Source organism: Hypomesus nipponensis, chromosome 5 (assembly GCF_054491055.1).
Source record: "Hypomesus nipponensis isolate SF chromosome 5, ASM5449105v1, whole genome shotgun sequence".
Lineage (NCBI taxonomy): Eukaryota > Metazoa > Chordata > Actinopteri > Osmeriformes > Osmeridae > Hypomesus > Hypomesus nipponensis.
In genome coordinates, this window is record NC_140365.1 from 3,254,811 (window position 1) to 3,272,500 (window position 17,690).

Genomic DNA, 17,690 nt, shown 5'->3' on the forward strand with positions numbered 1-17,690 from the left:
AAATCTAATTTCAACCCGCCAGGAGAGATATGCAAGCCTTAATTATCTCTGATAAATATGCATGGATAACTGCACTTTCAAATCTTCAATAATCATAGTGAAGACAGAGGGCTCTCATTACAATGGTGATTCACACATGTGATTATCATACATCTGCAAGACAAAACCGAAACATCGCAGTTCCATAAAGCACCACGCCAAAGGATCGAACCACACAGGACCTCCCTGAAAAACCACCTCGGATTACTTACTCGAATCGGAGGCACCTAAAAGGATTCCAACTCAGCATATTTTCCAAAACGATGAGTTCACACCCATCATGAGGTGCAGATGCTTCCTTCCAGCTGGTAGAAATGCCTGCAGTGATCACAGCCATCACCATACTTCATTGTTTTAATAGCCTGGATCCTAAACACGGTTTAATTGTTAGCTGGCATGGGCTGGCTCTTCAGTGGCCAGGTGTCTGTAAATCCTCTCAAACATGAATTGGCACGTGAGTCCTTTCTCTATGTCTATGTAAGGGATCTGCTGCATGTTTGTTTGTGTCAGGGTGTGTGTGTGTGTGTGTGTGGGGGGGGGGCGTGTGGTGGTGGTGTGTGTGTGTTTGGGATCAGGGGAGCTGTATTTGTGTTTGGGGGCCAGAGGGGCTGTGTGTGCTTGTTTGTGCTTGTGTGTATGTGTGTGTGTGTGTGTGTGTGTGGGGGGGGGGGGGGGGACAGTGCGTGTGTGCTGTGTGTGTATATGTGTGTGTGTGTGTGTGTGTGTGGGGGGGCGCAGTGCGTGTCTGCTGTGTGTGTGTGGGTGGGGGTGGGGCTGTGCGTGTCTGCTGTGTGTGTATATGTGTGTGGGGGGGTGCTGTGCGTGTCTGCTTGTGTGTGTATGTAGGGTGTATTCAGTAGACAGTGAGCTCCACATAAAGTCTTTATCACGCCTAAACGGCTCCATCTCCCAGAACCAGAGTGGGATTAACGTTCCTGTTCCACTGGAACCATGAGGAGCCAGGAAGAATCACAGCCTAGACACTGAGGAGGGAGAGGGGGGAGGGAGGGAGGGGAGGGAGGGAGGGAGGGAGGGAGGGAGGGAGGGAGGGAGGGAGGGAGGGAGGGAGGGAGGGAGAGGGGAGGGAGGGAGGGAGGGAGGGAGGGAGAGGGGAGGGAGGGAGGGAGGGAGGGAGAGGGGAGGGAGGGAGGGAGGGAGGGAGGGAGGGAGGGAGGGAGGGAGGGAGGGGAGAGGAGAGGGAGGGAGGGAGGGAGGGAGGGAGGGAGGGAGAGGGGAGGGAGGGAGGGAGGGAGGGAGAGGGGGAGAGGGGGAGGGAGGGAGGGAGGGGAGAGGAGAGGGAGGGAGGGAGGGAGGGAGAGGGGGGAGGGAGGGGAGGGGAGGATGGGAGGGAGGGAGGGGAGGGGAGGATGGGAGGAGAGGGAGAAAAGGAGGAGGAGGGTGAAGAGGGAGGGAGTGTGAGGGGAGGGGAGGGGAGGGAGGAGGGTGAAGAGGTGGATGAGGGGAGGGAAAGAGGAGGGTGAGGGAGGGAGGGTGACTAAGGTGGATGATGGGAAGGAGGCGGGTGAGGGAAGAGAGGTGGGGTAGATGGAGGAGCGTGAGGGGGGGTGAGGTGTCATGCTTTCCCGTCCCCTTGATGGATGCGTCAACAGGCTTTTATTGCTGTCGTGTTGTCTGAGGAGTCGAGTCAATTACACAGCAAGGGTTTTAGGCTTCAAGGTGCCGTTGCTTGGAAGCATATACCGTAGCTATCTGGGAGTGCATGCAAGCAACAATGTCTTTGTCTGCAAGGGTTGTTTGGAACAGCAATATGCTCATGATTTAATGGTAACCCTGCATGCTTCTATGCAAATCTGGGTGATGTATGAATATCTAACGAACAGCTGTTCTCCTACACACACACATGCATATATTACACAGTGATTTTAATCGGTGGTTTGTTTGTGTCCCTTCCAGGTGTGGCGGTTGGCTGTGGAAGCTGTCAGTCTGCAGCGGGCCAATCAGGAGCCCCTAGGAGGATGGACCCACCCACAGAGTCTACCTAAGCATGCCCGTGGTCCCGCCCCCTCACCATACCTCCTCCCCCCCACCATGCTAGGCCGCCTCCTCCTGTATATCTGACGCCCTCCAGAAACACACCCAGCATCTCCCTTTGCCAGGTCTCCAGGGGGTTTTCCAGGGGCTGTTTTCCCTTCCTCTTGTCCAGAACTGAACTCCTTGTCTAGTTTGGTTTGGTTGGCCTGTAGAGCCAGAGGACATGTCAGTGTTTGGTGTGCGTAGCCCAGGGGGCCAGGGTGTTGCCGGGGCTCTGGCTTCCAGCCCTGGGGGCGGGGCCTGCGGCCCCTCCAAGCTGTGGCTCCTCACTCTCACCCTCACCCTCACCCTCTCCTCCGGCCAGAGACCCGACCAGAACTCTGGGAAGTACCCCATGGTCACCACGGGTTACGGCAAGCTACGGGGGATCCGGAAGGATCTGAACAACGAGATCCTGGGCCCGGTGGAGCAGTACTTGGGCGTGCCCTACGCCACTCCCCCCGTGGGCGAGCGGCGCTTCCAGCCCCCCGAGGCCCCGGGCTCCTGGCAGGGGATCCGCAACGCCACGCAGTTTGCGCCCGTGTGCCCCCAGAACGTGCACGGCGTGCTGCCGGAGATCATGCTGCCCGTGTGGTTCACCGACAACCTGGACGCGGCGGCCGGCTACGTCCAGAACCAGAGCGAGGACTGCCTGTACCTCAACGTGTATGTGCCCACGGAGGACGGTGAGTTCCGGAACCCCGACTATCACCATCATACAGGGAAACCTTGAGAATCATTGTTGCTTGCTTTTTCTACAGGTACACTCTTGCACTTTTGAGGTTCATGTTGTTTAATTGTAACTTGTTACAATTAAACATACATGCTCTTATGTTTTCTTCCCATTGGCACTTATTTGCTTTTCATAATGTGTGCTTCATGTTTTGGCTACCCACAATGTTTTTGGGGCTATCTCGTTGTTTATGATCATTGACCTATGCACTTTTTTAAAGCTCTCTCTTGGAAGTCGCTTTGGATAAAAGCGTCTGCTAAATTAGCACATGTTCATGTAAGGTTAAAAGATCATTCTGATGTGGATATTTGTTTTTAACATTATATTGACGTTTCAGCAACAAAATGGACTACAAAATATTGATATAAAAATAAATGTGTTGCTTGGCAGGGAAGGAATCTAGGACACAGTATGAAATGGAAAAAGATGTCCCTCTAATGAAACAAATAGATGAGTCGTATGGATACACAAGAGAATCTTTACTGTCTGATGTTGGGCTATATTGGTTTCTCCTTTGAGCCCTCCGCAAAACAATAGCACTGTCCTGTTCGAATCAAAGATATTCTAAATATAGTTCTGAGATTTCTGCCTTGCTGCCCAGCAGACGCCCTGGTATCAAGGGCGTTCATCTGAATGGTGTCAGCCTTCATCCTCCTGAGATCTAAGGTGTTCACTCAACCTTAAACCTGTTAGTCCCGAACGGCCGATTCAAATGCACAGGCCAGGATGAAATGTGTTAATTATGATAAGTGGAACACCTTAAGAAGTTCATTTCAGTTTCATAGAGTCAAAGCTTTTAGGATGCAAGAGTAGTAACTAAACCCAGGCTGATCGAGGAGTGTGGACTCAGACTCATGTCAGGATTGCAGTTTAATTGGAGAGCAGAATGTGGAATTAGTGCACAGAAACGTGAAATGTAATTATTAAGAACCTCAAGGAGAATCCTGCATTTCACATGTGTTCCGGGACTTCTGGTTTTCCTGTGATTTCCTTGTCCAAATCTCAGTCTGTCAGTCTTGCTCTGGCATAACTGCAATCCTCCTTAGTCTCCTAAATATGTCAGAATCGTTTAAATATGAAAGCGATGTTGAATGAGATGTTTGTTAAAAGTGGTGTGGCAGGACTCTGCTGTCTGTTATTGAGATCAGGGAGAGAGATCCTCCAGGACTCTGCTGTCTCTTAGTGAGATCAGGGAGAGAGATCCTCTCACTTCTACCTGACCAGCTTCCCTTTCACCCCTAATCTGTTTTCACTTAGCCTAAAAGCCTGTTGCAGGAAGTGACATCACAATCTACTCGGCCCAAGCCTTGGCTGCAATCCACATTCATTTCCTCTTTCTTCCGATCAATAGGCTCCATGGCAAACAAAGAGATGGTAACTGCTCAATAGCCATTTGAGTATAATATAAATGTAGATTTGGGTGATTATGGGGGTTGTGGATATGAGGAGTGCGAGGATGGGCTTCGCGATAGGAACAAATTATTAAATAACTAGCGGTTGACGCTGCAGAGGAACTATTGTGTGAATTGCCTTTGATGCAAGAACAAACCTCAAACAAATTATTCTATTTTTTGCTATCCTAGCAGCCCTTGATCTGGTGGAAATTGGATCAGGATTGTTCTGCAGGGGAAATGAGACAGAGGAGGCAGCCTCTGCAGAAGCTAGCTAGCTCGACACGCGCTGGCTAATTAGCCTACATACTCCAGCTTTAGCTAATACCCCGTACAGTGAAAGGGGGGGGGGGAACGCCTTTGAAACCAAGCATCTCCAGGTCGAGATCGAAAGCCAACTAAACACGGCTGAAATTAGCCACGGCCTCGGCCAACTTGGCCAAAAGTCTCTAATCGTTTTGTCGAGTGAGGCAGCACCTCCATCCATCGCTGGATGCTGTTAAAATAGGTCATCGAGGGCCGCGCGGTACATATTGTCCAAGTTCTCTCCGCCCTGCGAGAGCTGGAGCAGGGCGATGGGAGCGTACAGTAATTGTGATGCTCATCCGTACTGGCAGACAGCAGACCTTTCTTCTCCACCATGTCCTACACCTCCCCAGACACAGCCAGGGAGAGAGGCCTGGACCAGAGTCCTGGGAGCAGGTCTCTCTCTCTGTGTGTGTGTGTGTGTGTGTGTATACGTCTCTCTGGAGAGTTCCTGTGAGGGATGATGTTGTTTCAGCGCATGTAGAGAGTGTTCCTGTCGGTCTGCCTCTTTCCTGTTACAGGCCCTCCTCACACCGTCCTTGACTCCGCGGATCAGCGCTGCTTTAATCATTTGTGTTTGTTCACATGTGCTCGGATGACGTAAATGATCATGAATAGAAAAAAAACGTTTATTTTCTAAACTTGTCGTGACATCATTTTTCTAAACCCTGTCCCACATACCCAGGAAGGTTGTTACGTGTACACGACCATACCATACATATCCTGTACCTTGTTCTTATGTTCACTATCTATCTTCAGCTATACCTTCATGTGCTCTACTGTGTAGAACTTCTGTCTGAACTTCAGTATGATCCTGAACCATCTAAAAATGGTCATAGAAAACACAATCTCTTTCCAAGTGTTTATGACATAGAGAAACATTCTGGAAGACTGTAGCATTGCTGAGCTCTCACCTCCCTGGTATAACCATGCTCCTCTAGCCACTTCTTCCTTCCTCCTCCTCTTCATCCTCCCTCTTTCTCCTCCTCCCCTCTCCTCCTCCCCTCTTCTCGTCCTCCTTCTCCCTCCTCCTTCTCCTCTCCCCCTTCCTCACCTCCCTCCACCTCCTCCCCCTCATCTTCTCTTCCGACCTCATCCTCTCTCCTTCCTCTCGTCGCTCCCCCTCCTCTCCCCCTCCCTCTTCTGCGTGCAGGATGTGTTAGAGGAGGTCACTGCTCTGAATGCTAATCATCTCCACGTCCTTCGTCATCAGGCCGTTGTGTCGCTGGCTGCTCCCTCCACTCAAATGAAATTCAAATAGCTTTTCCGAAATAATGAAAACAAAGCTGACCTAACGTTACAGCGAGGAGCAAGTTCACGCGCTCACACACCCAAACACACACACACACACAACAAACACATATATACATACACAGGCAGACACACACACACACACACAGAGTATCTGTATTTGGCCCAGCTGTGCCAGGGTCTTTCATGTAGGCCTGCTGTAGGTACAGCCAGATGCTGGATGGGATGTCAGTGTCATTGCTTTCCTGTCTCCCCCAGACTCAGCCCCACAGCTCCTCTTCCTCACATCCTTTATTTTTATTGCCGGCGAAGCGGCCGTTTACCGTCCTGGGTCTTTATTAAAAACCATATTTCAGCAGGCGGGGGCAGCAGGGAGAGGACAGGGGGGGGGGGGGGGAGAGGGAGGAGGACAGGGAAAGAGGAAGGGAAAGGCGGAGGGGGAGGAGAGAAGGGGGAGGAGGAAGGGAGAAGGAGAAGGTGTATTGGAGAGGCTGGAGGAAGTGGAAGGGAGGGGGAGAAGGAGAGGAGGAGAGGAAATTAGGAGGGGGAGGGGGAGTAATGGAGGAGAAGGAGAGGATAAGGAGAGCAGGTGGAGGGAGTAGGAGATAGAGGGAGAGAGGAAGAGACGGGGGAGGGTGGACTGGGGGGACTGGAACTACTGGGAACATCTGTCTTGGTGGGGGGGGGGGACTGTGTCTGACACCTTGTCAAACAAACACTAACACAACGAACGTGACATTGCTGCTCCATCCTCTTAACTCATCCTGGGAGAGGGAGAGGGGACAGGGAGAGGGAGAGGGGAGGGAGAGGAGAGGGTTGGCAGGATGGAGAGGAGAGGGTTGGGAGGATGGAGAAGGATAGGAGCCAGTGTGTATAGGGGACTTGTGGATCACTGAACTAAGCAGAAGCCCTGGAGACAGCTCTGCATGTGGGGGGGGTGTTGTACATCGCACATTGTGTGTGTGTGTGTGCGTGTGTGCGTGTGTGTGTGTGTGTGTGTGTGTGTGTGTGTGCGGTGGATCGTGAGAGCTCTGCATGCTGGCTGACACAAGTTGGCTGACTGAGGATACATGTTCATCTGTGTTCATCTGTTCATGCCTGGATTTCATTAAACACCAGCCCATTACATCATCTGTCACTCAGAGTCCTGCTGAATCCTAATTGGATGAGACAGGAACCTGCTGTTATACTAGCTCCAAAGCATCTGAACGTATACTGTATTTAACATCTGCATGTTTACATTGTTTACGATCCCTGCTTTAGGAGTAGCGATAAAAAATTCATAAATAGTTTCATGGTTTCATGGTTGCATCATGCCATTGATGTTGCCCGCATCTATTTCTTTGCTATTACACTTAATATTGGTTTAAAAAAATTGGGGGAATACCCTAAAGGTAAGAACATGAGAACAAAAATTTTTGTTTTCCCTAATTTAACCGGACCCTGGGGTATGTGGAGACAGGCAGAGCAGGGCTGCTTGGCTGTGCTGGTTCAGAGCCAGGCCTACCCACGAGTTCAAGCCCGGCGATAGGGAGGCTCCGGGGAGGACTGAGTCACCAGGAGCAGGCACTCCTCACCGAGTGTGTGGCTGTCTGTCTGGAGCTGTGAGGGGGCCGGGCGAGGGGGCCGGGCGAGGGGGCCGGGCGAGGGGGCCGGGCGAGGGGGCCGGGCGAGGGGGCCGGGCGAGGGGGGCGCAGAGAGGAGGCCCGAGCAGGTGACATGATGAGACTGTCAGCATCACCACAGTCTGGTGTGTCTCCATGTCAGCTTCTGCTCCGGGACCTGCGTCTGCTGTCACACCTGCTCGCAGCGTCCCAAAACCTACTGTCGAATGCACTCTGGAAACATCCGGAGTGCTCTCAACCTGTCGTCCCTCACCACCACCAACACCAACCCCCTAAGGCACCACCAACACACATTTCCCCCTGTCTGACAACTTATCAGAAGGCAGGGAACATAGACAGACATAGATAGACATAGACAGACATAGACAGACATAGACAGACATAGTTAGATGAAAAATAGAGTCTTTAGAGACAGGGTATCTTTCAGCTCAAGATGCCTTGATGTTTCTTCAGCGAGGCAGCAGCAGTACACATAGACTAAAAAGCAATCCCACACGTGAACACATGTACAATAATTACTGTATATAGGCTTGGTCAGATGGCTGAGCAGTTAGGGAATCGGGCTACCAATCAGAAGGTTTATATATATATGTATATATACAAGATAGACAGACAGATAGACAGACAGACAGACAGACAGACAGGCAGGAGTCCCAGCCTCCTCCTCCCTGTGTGCCCAGGTTCGACCTCCTCTGATCCCAGTCTCTGAGGTCTGCTCCAGACCTCTCTAATGGGTGTCGGAACCTGAAAGCTTCCCATCATGCAGTTAGGTGTGGCTTTAGAGTGCTGCCGGCCGGGGAGGATGTGGGGGACCAAGCAGGCCTTTCCTGGAAGCAGCCCTCTCATATCAGGGAGTGGTAGGAGACGGAGTAAATCTCGTCAGCATTGATCCTTAAACTCATAACAAGGCAGTAGTGAGGAACCAGGCTGAGATGGAAGCTTTGATGAGGGGAGTGAGGAGAGGGTTAGGGAGGAGGGGGGGGGGGGGGTGATGGGAGCAGTAATAGGGAAGAGATAGAGCAGAGAAAGAGAGAGAGAGCATGGAAAGAGAGACAGAGAGAGAGCAGAGAGATAGCAGAGAGATAGCAGAGAGAGATGGAGCATAGAGAGAGCAGAAAAAGAGAAAGAGATAGATAGAGCATAAAGAGAGCAGAGAAAGAGAGAGAGAGACAGAGAGCAAAGAAAGAGAGAGAGACAGAGAGAGAGAGCAAAGAGAAAGAGCGAGAAGGAGAGCAGAGAGAGAGACAGAGAGCAGAGAAAGAGAGAGAGAGACAGAGAGAGAGAGCAAAGAGAGAGAGCAGAGAGAGAGAGAGAGCAGAGAGAAAGAGCGAGAAGGAGAGCAGAGAGAGAGAGAGAGAGATAGAGAGAGAGAAAGAGAGAGAGAGAGAGAGAGAGAGAGAGCAGAGAGAGAGCAGAGAGAGAGCAGAGAGAGAGAGAGAGCAGAGAGAGAGCAGAGAGAGAGAGAGAGAGAGAGAGAGAGAGAGAGAGAGAGAGAGAGAGAGAGAGAGAGAGAGAGCAGAGAGAGAGCGAGGACATAGCTGGAGCTCATCAGGGTAACCCCGGGGAGTTGCTAGTGAGATGGACCCAGAGAGCTGGGAGGGGCTTGGAGTCTGTGCTTCTCAGACCCTGAGTATAGAGTAGATGTCGCTGAGCTGAGACAATGTGTGTCCAGTGTGCTCCGAGCACAGAGGGAGTCATTACACAGCACCGGAGCACTCAGACACACCGCTTTTTTAGCTTGTGGCGCTTGAGTGACAGAGTGCAGTGTATTGCCACAGGAGAGTGTGTGGGTGTGCTGTGTGTGGCTGTGGATTTAAGGATGTATGTGTGCCTGTGTGTCTGTGTGTGTGTGTGTGTGTGTGTGTGTGTGTGTGTGTGTGTGTGTGTGTGTGTGTATATATGTGTGTCTAGTGAAAGTGTGTGTGTGTGTGTGTGTGACGGAGGAGCCTGGTGAGATAGTGGGGACTTCAGCAGTGATTGAGGAGGCTGTGTAGAAGCTAAGGTGTTTGTGAGAGAGAGAGAGAGAGAGAGAGAGAGAGAGAGAGAGAGAGGAGGGGGGAGAGAGGGGGCTCTCCTGACAGACCCAGACCAGAAACAAATGAGCAGGATCTCTATCTGGCAGGCTTACATCCACAGTCTCCTCAGGGCTCTTCTGGTTCACTCTGATAGAGCTTGTCATTGGCCTGGCCCTTCGCAGGGTCACCAGCTGGCACTGTTAAAGCTTAATGGGGGCCATTGGTGTGACCCTGCTGCATTTCTTCACTCCGTCTACTGATTCCCCGGGTCGCTGTTTCAACACAGCACCCAGAGCCTGTCTGTCTCCTGTCTGTCTGTCTGTCTGTCTGTCTGTCTGTCTGTCTGTCTGTCTGTCTGTCTGTCTGTCTGTCTGTCTGTCTGTCTGTCTGTCTGTCTGTCTGTCTGTCTGTCTGTCTCCTGCCTGCCTGCCTGCCTGTCTGACTCCCAGCCTGTCTGTCTCCTGTCTGTCTGCCTGTCTGTCTGTCTGTCTGTCTGTCTGTCTGTCTGTCTCCTGTCTGTCTCCCAGCCTGTCTGTCTCCTTCCTGCCTGTCTGTCTCCTGCTCATCACGCACTCTCTAACCTTTGTGGTGTGCAAAACAGTCAAACCTAATTTTGATACTTTGTTTACAAATACATTTTCCTAAACTTTACCCGTAACAAGGCGTAAAGGTTTCATGGCTGTGTTGGTTTAAAACACCAATAATCTTGTTGGTGCCAGCTTTGACCCCGGTATGGTGTTCATATCTCAGCTTCTCGTCCAGGTTGTAGGTCTGAAGAAAACACAACATTACTGGGGTTTTTAAAACAAGACCGTCACGATCATTTCTCCAAACGAATCCTCAATTTGAGGCAGAGAGGGGCACTTGTTTAACAGAGGCGACAGATGGTGTGGGAGTACTGTAGACGTGACCGTCAGTGTCAGCTGGACCAATGGTTTGCAAGTTTGTATGTGATCACATCCAGGATGTTGGTTAGCCCCGCTCCCAGCTGATCGGAGGCCATGGGGGTCTGACCCGAAAGGGAGGGAGAGCTGAGCTAAGTGGGTACAGGCTCCAAGCGTGCTTGGCATTCCCCGACTTTTTCTCAAACCGCAAAGAATGATGGCTTGATTCTGTCTATTGATTTTCCCTCTGCAAAGCCCTACTGTGTAGGAAACACATGGTAAAGAGAGAGAGAGAGAGAGAGAGAGAGAGAGAGAGAGAGAGAGAGAGAGAGAGAGAGAGAGAGAGAGAGAGGGAGGGAGAGAGAGAGAGAGAGAGAGAGAGGGAGAGAGAGAGGGAGAGAGAGAGAGAGAGAGGGAGGGAGAGGGAGAGAGAGAAAGAGAGAGAAAGAGAAAGAGAGAGAGAGAGAGAGAGAGAGAGAGAGAGAGAGAGAGAGAGAGAGAGAGAGAGGGAGAGAGAGAGAGAGAGAGAGAGAGAGAGAGAGAGAGAGAGAGAGAGAGAGAGAGAGAGAGAGAGAGAGAGGGAGGGAGGGAGGGAGGGAGGGAGGGAGGGAGGGAGGGAGGGAGGGAGGGGTAGAGAGAGAGGTAGAGAGAGAGGGAGAGAGAGAGAGAGAGAGAGAGAGAGAGAGAGAGAGAGAGAGAGAGAGAGAGAGAGAGAGAGAGGAAACAATGCTAGCTGTTCTCCAGGGTCATTCACCAGGCAGTTCATGGCTCCCTTGTGAGCGTGTGCAGCAGCTGATCTGGGTCTCTCCTCAGGACAAGTTGGGTTTCCAGTGCTCCTTCACTTCCTTTGCTCTTGGCTGCTCAGAGTCTTTCCATAATGAGAGAATAGTTATCTCTTGCTTCTTTTGTCTTAGTTTTTTGTTTGTTTGTTTGTTTGATTTTCTTTAAGCTTGTTCAGCAGATGCAATCTTTTTGAATTCTGTATTTTCTCTATCTCTCCCCTCCCTCTGCCCTCCCTCCCCTCCTCCCCCCTCCCCCCTCCCATCCTCTCTTCTTCCCCTCCTCCCCTCCTGCCCTTGTCTTAATCTTAGGTCCGCTCACAAAAAAACATGAGGAGACGACAATGAACAGACCCAGGGATGAAGGTATTTTTGTTGCATGTTTTTGCATTTTCGTTGTATTTTTGTGGATGGGATTGGGGATTGGGGGGGTGTTTACATTAGAAAACAAAGTGAAGTGATGTGGTTGTGTCTGTAATTGTTCATTACGATTATAATTGGCTCGGGATGGCAATACCCAATTATAGTGTCCTTTCAAAGGAGCCCCACTCCACTCCTCCCCCTCTCTCTCTCTCTGTTTCTCTCTCTCTTCCTCTTTCCCTCTCTCTCGCTCTCTCTCACTCTCTCTATCGATGTCTCTCTTACACATACAGACACACCCCTTTGGTTTTAATTCACAGTGTGCCAGAACAGACAGCCAGAACAGTGCTTTTGAACTAGCTAGCTTTGTTGTCACATAAGTGGTTCATGAACCATATGGTGGAGATTTGACAATCTCATTGATCCTCTCTCTGAACAATCACTGTCAGTGTTTTACAGAATGAATCGATCTTAGTGTGTGGTCTTGGTTTGTCCACTTCTAAATTCACTTTATTATGTGTAATATTATGTTTCAAATCAGTTCTTACATCGTGACCGTCACTCCCACAGTGAAGCCTTCCTAGTTTCAGTTGTTACGTAAAGAAGGCAGGGGGCCTGGTGACATGGACCTCTCTGACCCTCAGGCAGCTCAGTGGAAAAAATCCTGCTGAAATCTAGAGCGACTGATACACCTTAAAGAAGTGTGTGTGTGTGTGTGTGTGTGTGACAGACTTTGTGAGTCCATGTCTGTGTCTGTGTGTGTGTTTGTGTGTGAGAGAGAGAGAGAGAGACAGAGATAGAGAGAGAGAGAGAGAAATAGAGAGAGAGAGAGAGAGAAATAGAGAGAGAGAGAGAGAGAGAGAGAGAGAGATAGAGAGAGAGAGAGAGAGAGAGAGAGAGAGAGAGAGAGAGAGAGAGAGAGAGAGAGAGAGAGAGGGGAGAGGGACAGAGAATGTGTGCGTACATGACTCTGTGTGCGTTTGTGCTCAGCTGTGTAGATATTTATACATGCAGTTCATACTGTATGTATGAAAACATGATGTGGACATTATGACTTGTACACATACAGGCTTGGTTGGCGTGTTAAAACGCTCACATTCTCGCGTCTTTAATTGCTATGGTTTAAAAAGAGACAGATTGAGCTAATCCAATTGTGCGGTTTCTTCTGGTGGAAACCGAGGAAAGGATTTCTACAGGAATCTGGAGAGGAGCAGCAGAGTGACAGAGCAGAGATGAAAGAGAGAGGAGAGAGGGCACAGGGGAGGGCGAGGAGAGGGAGAAGAGGAAAAAATAGTCGTGATGAAGACGAGTGCATGATGAAATGACATTTATGGAGCTCTGAAAGAGAGGAAAATGCAGAAGAGAGAGAGAGACAGGGAGACGAGAGAGAAAGAGGGGGAAGAGAGAGAAAGCTAGTGAATGTAGTCCCCTATGAAGAGAGGGGGGAGGAAGAGATGAAGGGAGCAGGATTCACTGCAGTGGGGGAGGAGAGAGAGACAGAGAGAGAGAGAGCGAGAGGGAGAGAGAGAGAGAGAGAGAAAGAGAGAGAGAGAGAGGAGCTGCTGAGGAGAGAGTGAGAGAGGTATTGAAGCGGGGAGAGAGAATAGTGTGCTAGTGTGTTTCTGATGCAGGAGGACAGTGAGGGTCTTGTTACACAGGCCTAGGCTCCGGGCTTCGGACTTTGGACTTCGGGCTCCGGGCTCCAGGCTCCGGGCTGAGTGTGAATCTCCCTCCCTTCATCCCTCCTTTCTTCCTTCCCTGCTTTCGTCCATCCCTCCTTCCCTCACTGTTTTCCGCCTTCCTTCCTTTCTTTCATCCTTCCCTTCATCCTAACTTCCTTTCCTCCATCCGTCCTTCCCCTCATCCCTTCATCTCTCCACTCTGCCTCCCTCCCTCTCTCCTTCCCTCCTCTCTCCCTCCCTCCATCCTTCCCTCAACTCTCCCTCCCTCTGTCCTTCCCTCCACTCTGCCTCCCTCCCTCCCTCTCTCCTTCCCTCCACTCTGCCTCCCTCTCTCCTTCCCTCCACTCTGCCTCCCTCTCTCCTTCCCTCCACTCTGCCTCCCTCCCTCTGTCCTTCCCTCCACTCTGCCTCCCTCCCTCTCTCCTTCCCTCCACTCTGCCTCCCTCTGTCCTTCCCTCCACTCTGCCTCCCTCTCTCCTTCCCTCCACTCTGCCTCCCTCTCTCCTTCCCTCCACTCTGCCTCCCTCCCTCTGTCCTTCCCTCCACTCTGCCTCCCTCCCTCCCTCTCTCCTTTCCTCCACTCTCCTTCCCTGCTCCATCTGAGCAGGGCTCTGTCCTGTCCCTGCCTCCATCACTGAAGGTCCACACAGCTCCAGATGACATGCTCTCCTTCACTTTATCATTCACCAGTACATGCGTGAGGACACTTTTCACAAGCACTCTTTGTCCCTCTGTCTCTTACTTCGCACACTCAGACACTCAGACACACTTTCAGACACAAACACAGACGCACTCAGACACACACACACTCACTCTGCCCAGGCTCTCCATTAGTCTCCATTACTCTCCAACTCTTAGTGACTTCCTCACTAGCGGCTGGCCTCCACAGTGCAGAGCCATGGAAGAAGCCGAATCCTTCAGTCAAGTGTTTAGTCTGGCCCCCTCTGACCCCCTGGAGTCCCCTAGCCTCCGACGGCCACTTCCAGCCCCTGCTGTGCCTCTGAGGGAGAGTGGGCCAAGCAGGTGACCCCCTTACTGGAGCTCCACTGCTTTCTACTGTACAGAACACAGCTGCGATTATTGTGTTACCGCTGTAAACTGTATACACACGAGAACACAACTAGATTACTGTATTTGTTCCATACGGCACTGTACATGCAGCTACATGCTGCCAGAGGATGTCTGGTGAGGGAAGCCACCACCGTGAGGGGGAAAAAGAGAGGGTGGAGGGAGGGAGGGAGGGAGGGAGGGAGGGAGTGAGGGAGTGAGGGAGGGAGGGAGGGAGGGAGGGAGGGAGGGAGGGAGGGAGGGAGGGAGGGAGGGAGGGAGGGAGGGAGGGAGGGAGGGAGGGAGGGAGGGAGGGAGGGAGGAGAAGGAGGAGAAGGAGGAGGAGGAGAAGGAGGAGAAGGAGGAGAAGGAGGGTGGAGGGGATCTGGTGATGGAGGCTCCATTAACACACTCTCACCCTGGGCTCCAACGCTCTGGTAATGCTGTCGTAATTGAACTTGTTTACATCTCCTCTGGGAAATCAACACAGGCTCACTATACACAGGAGAGAGGGGGACAAAGGGTGGGAAAATGTGGGAGAGGCAGGGAGAGAGGGAGAGAGAGAGAGAGAGAGAGAGAGAGAGAGAGAGAGAGAGAGAGAGAGAGAGAGGAAGGTAGAGTGAGGGCGAGAGAGATAGAAAGAGAGAGAGGGAGGGAGAGAGAGGTGAAAGAGATAGATAGAACGGGAGAGAGAAGAGAGAGAGAGAGAGAGAGAGAGAGAGAGAGAGAGAGAGAGAGAGAGAGAGAGAGAGAGAGAGAGAGAAATTAAGATAGATTGAAAACGAAGAAAGAAAGACAGAGAGAGAGAGAGAGAGACAGAGAGAGAGAGAGAGAGAGAGAGAGAGAGAGAGAGAGAGAGAGAGAGAGAGAGAAATAGGGCAGAGGGATAGAGAGATAATAGGATGTGTTGTGTAATGTGGGAGTGCATGTATGTACATGTCATTGAAATGTGAGCCAAGGATGCATTGTGTTTATAGTAAGTGTGTGTGTGCGTGTATAGGTGCGTGTTTGCATCCCTGTGTGCGTGTATGAGTGTGTGCGTGTGTGCGTGTGTGTGTTAGGGATGTGTCCTTGCGCATGTGTAACCTGAGATTCAGGTGATGATGCAGGCAGTGTGCAAATACGTGAGTAGAATGTGTTACCACGGCAACAGGCACCGAGTGAGTCAGTGCAATGGAATGGCCGGTGCGGTTCTATTACAGAGAGAGGAGGCAGTTTCCATAGCGACTCAGCATCGCAGCTGCCTATGCATGAGTGTGTGTGTGTGTGTGTGTGTGCGTGTGTGTGTGTGCGTGTGTGCGTGTGGATCTCTGTGTCCGTGAACGGACCTTGCTGTTTATGTCTGTGTTTCATCTAATCCTCTCCTGCCATTTTCCTGACACACGATCTCTCCCAATCTCTCTATTCTTCTCCACCTAAAGCCCCTGTCTCTCTGTCCCTCTCCCCTCTCTCTCTCCCTCTCTCCCTCTCTCTCTTTCCCTCTCTGTCACTCTCTCTACTCTCTCTCTCTCTCTCTCTCTCTCTCTCTCTCTCTCTGTCGTCCCTCTCTCTCTCTCTCTCTCTCTCTCTCTCTCTCTCTCTCTCTCCGTCACTCACTCTCTTTCCCTTATCTGTCCCACTTCTCTCTCTCTCTGTCTCTCTGTCAGTCAATTCATCTTTCTCCTTTGCTCTCTCTCCCCTCTCCCCTCTGCCCCCCCCCTCCCCTGTCTTCCTGTCTCTCCGTTCTCATCTCTCTCCAGAAGCTCATCAGTGTAAACAGATGCCGTGGCTGTTATTTATCTTTCCACTTGGTCTGGCTTTCACAGGAATTATCCACAGGCCCTGCACAGAGCAGACACCTAGCCTAGCTGGGCTGCACTGGCAGCCTGGCCTTATTAAGACACCCAGGATGCACCACGGTCACAGGCGGACGGGCGGACGGGGGGCGGGCAAGAGAGAGAGGGGGGGTGAGAGAGACGGAGACATGTAGAGAGCTAGAGAGAGGGAGATGGAGCAGTAGAGAGAGAAAGAAAGAAAGAGCTTGAGAAAGACGGAGAGCCAGAGAGAGTGAGTGAGAGAGAGAGAGAGAGAGACGTGAAGAGGAAGAGAGAGGGGTTCAGAGAGAGCGAGAGACAGAGAGAGGCACAGAAAGAGAGGAAGAGACAGTGTACCATGTGACCACGCAGGGGGGACGGGGCTCTGAGATTCACAGAACGTCCTACTACACTGCAGGAGGAGGGGAGAGCGTCACCATGACGACACAGAGAGGAGGAGAGACGCAGAGAAGACAGGATGACAGACAGCTGCAGGAAAACTTCACACCGGGCCCAAGATCAAACCTGTTCTTAGATTAGATTCGATCAGTTAAGATTAGATTACATATAACTTTATTGCCTAGGGGGATATTACAACCAAACACACAACATTCCCCCAACACCTACAGTCTTTCTTCCTTATCGTCCTCCAACGCTACTCTACCCATCATGCATTCAGCTCATCCTCCCGTTCTGTCTGATCAGCAGTTTGGCAGGAAGGGCATGAGCATGTTTTAGACTGTAGAGATTAGCATAAGACGGTACTGCGCTAACTAGCAGCGGAACAGTAGCATCTAGGAGCTATATAAAGACGTGATTCATCCATGTACAGCCAGCAGACAGGAAAGTGATGTGAGATCATGTTTGTCTGACTGTACTCGCTTGAAGGCAAGAATCACCTGCTTTCAATGCTCCAACTGGGTTGTGAGATTTGTTGCAGTTGTCCAAAAATCTGTTTTTGACTTTGGACCTGTTTTGTCATGCCTCATCATGTGTGTGCTTGTGTCTGTGTGTGTGCGTGTGGGTCTGTGTGTGTGTCTGTGTGTGTGCGTGCTTGTGTGTGTGTGTGTGTTTACCCCCCCCTCCTCTCCAGATGTCCGTGACCGCAGGAAGAAGCCTGTGATGCTGTTCGTCCACGGAGGCTCCTACATGGAGGGCTCGGGGAACATGTTCGACGCCAGCGTCCTCTCAGCCTACGGCAACGTCATTGTGGTCACCATGAACTACCGTCTGGGCGTGCTCGGTGAGTCTGCCGCCGCAGACACCCATCACTTCCTGTTTGGATCATCGTGACTCACAGGTCTTCTAAGACGAGGGCAAAAGCCTTCTGGGGGCATTGGTAACATGACCAGAGTATGGAGTGTGTGTGTGTGTGAGTGTGTGTGGATGCTTTGCGTGTGTATGTGAGTGAAGGCATGCATGCTGTATGGTTGTGTGTGTGTGTGTGGTATCCATAGGCTGGGAGCCAGTAAGTCAGACTGTGGTCAGCTATTCTGAGGCTGTTTCTACAAGTGTTAGCAAACAGACGACAGGGTATTTCACTGCGGTTGCCAGCTTAGGTAATCTGATCTTGTTTGTTGCAACAGGAGTGTCTCAACCTATCAGAGCAGCAACGAGGAGGGGAAAGAAAGTCAGGACTCATACAGGGACCGTGTAGGAGATTCAGATTTAGACCTCAGTAGGGAAAACAAACACACAAATATTTATCTCCATATCCCCCTGCTCCCGATATTAAAACGTCCCAGAGCTTTGAT

The 17,690-nt window shown here is 51.2% G+C and overlaps 1 protein-coding gene across 1 annotated transcript in view; it reads left to right on the forward strand.

The window, feature by feature from the left end:
* The first annotated feature begins 2,297 nt into the window (after positions 1–2,297).
* Positions 2,298–17,690, forward strand: part of nlgn2b (neuroligin 2b) — a 26,168-nt gene continuing 10,775 nt past the window's right edge. The window contains exons 1-3 of the mRNA XM_084698758.1: positions 2,298–2,756; positions 11,367–11,420; positions 17,030–17,179. Of these exons, the coding sequence (XP_084554884.1) occupies positions 2,426–2,756; positions 11,367–11,420; positions 17,030–17,179 (535 nt within the window). The 5' untranslated portion in view covers positions 2,298–2,425. The remainder of the gene's footprint in view (positions 2,757–11,366; positions 11,421–17,029; positions 17,180–17,690) is intronic.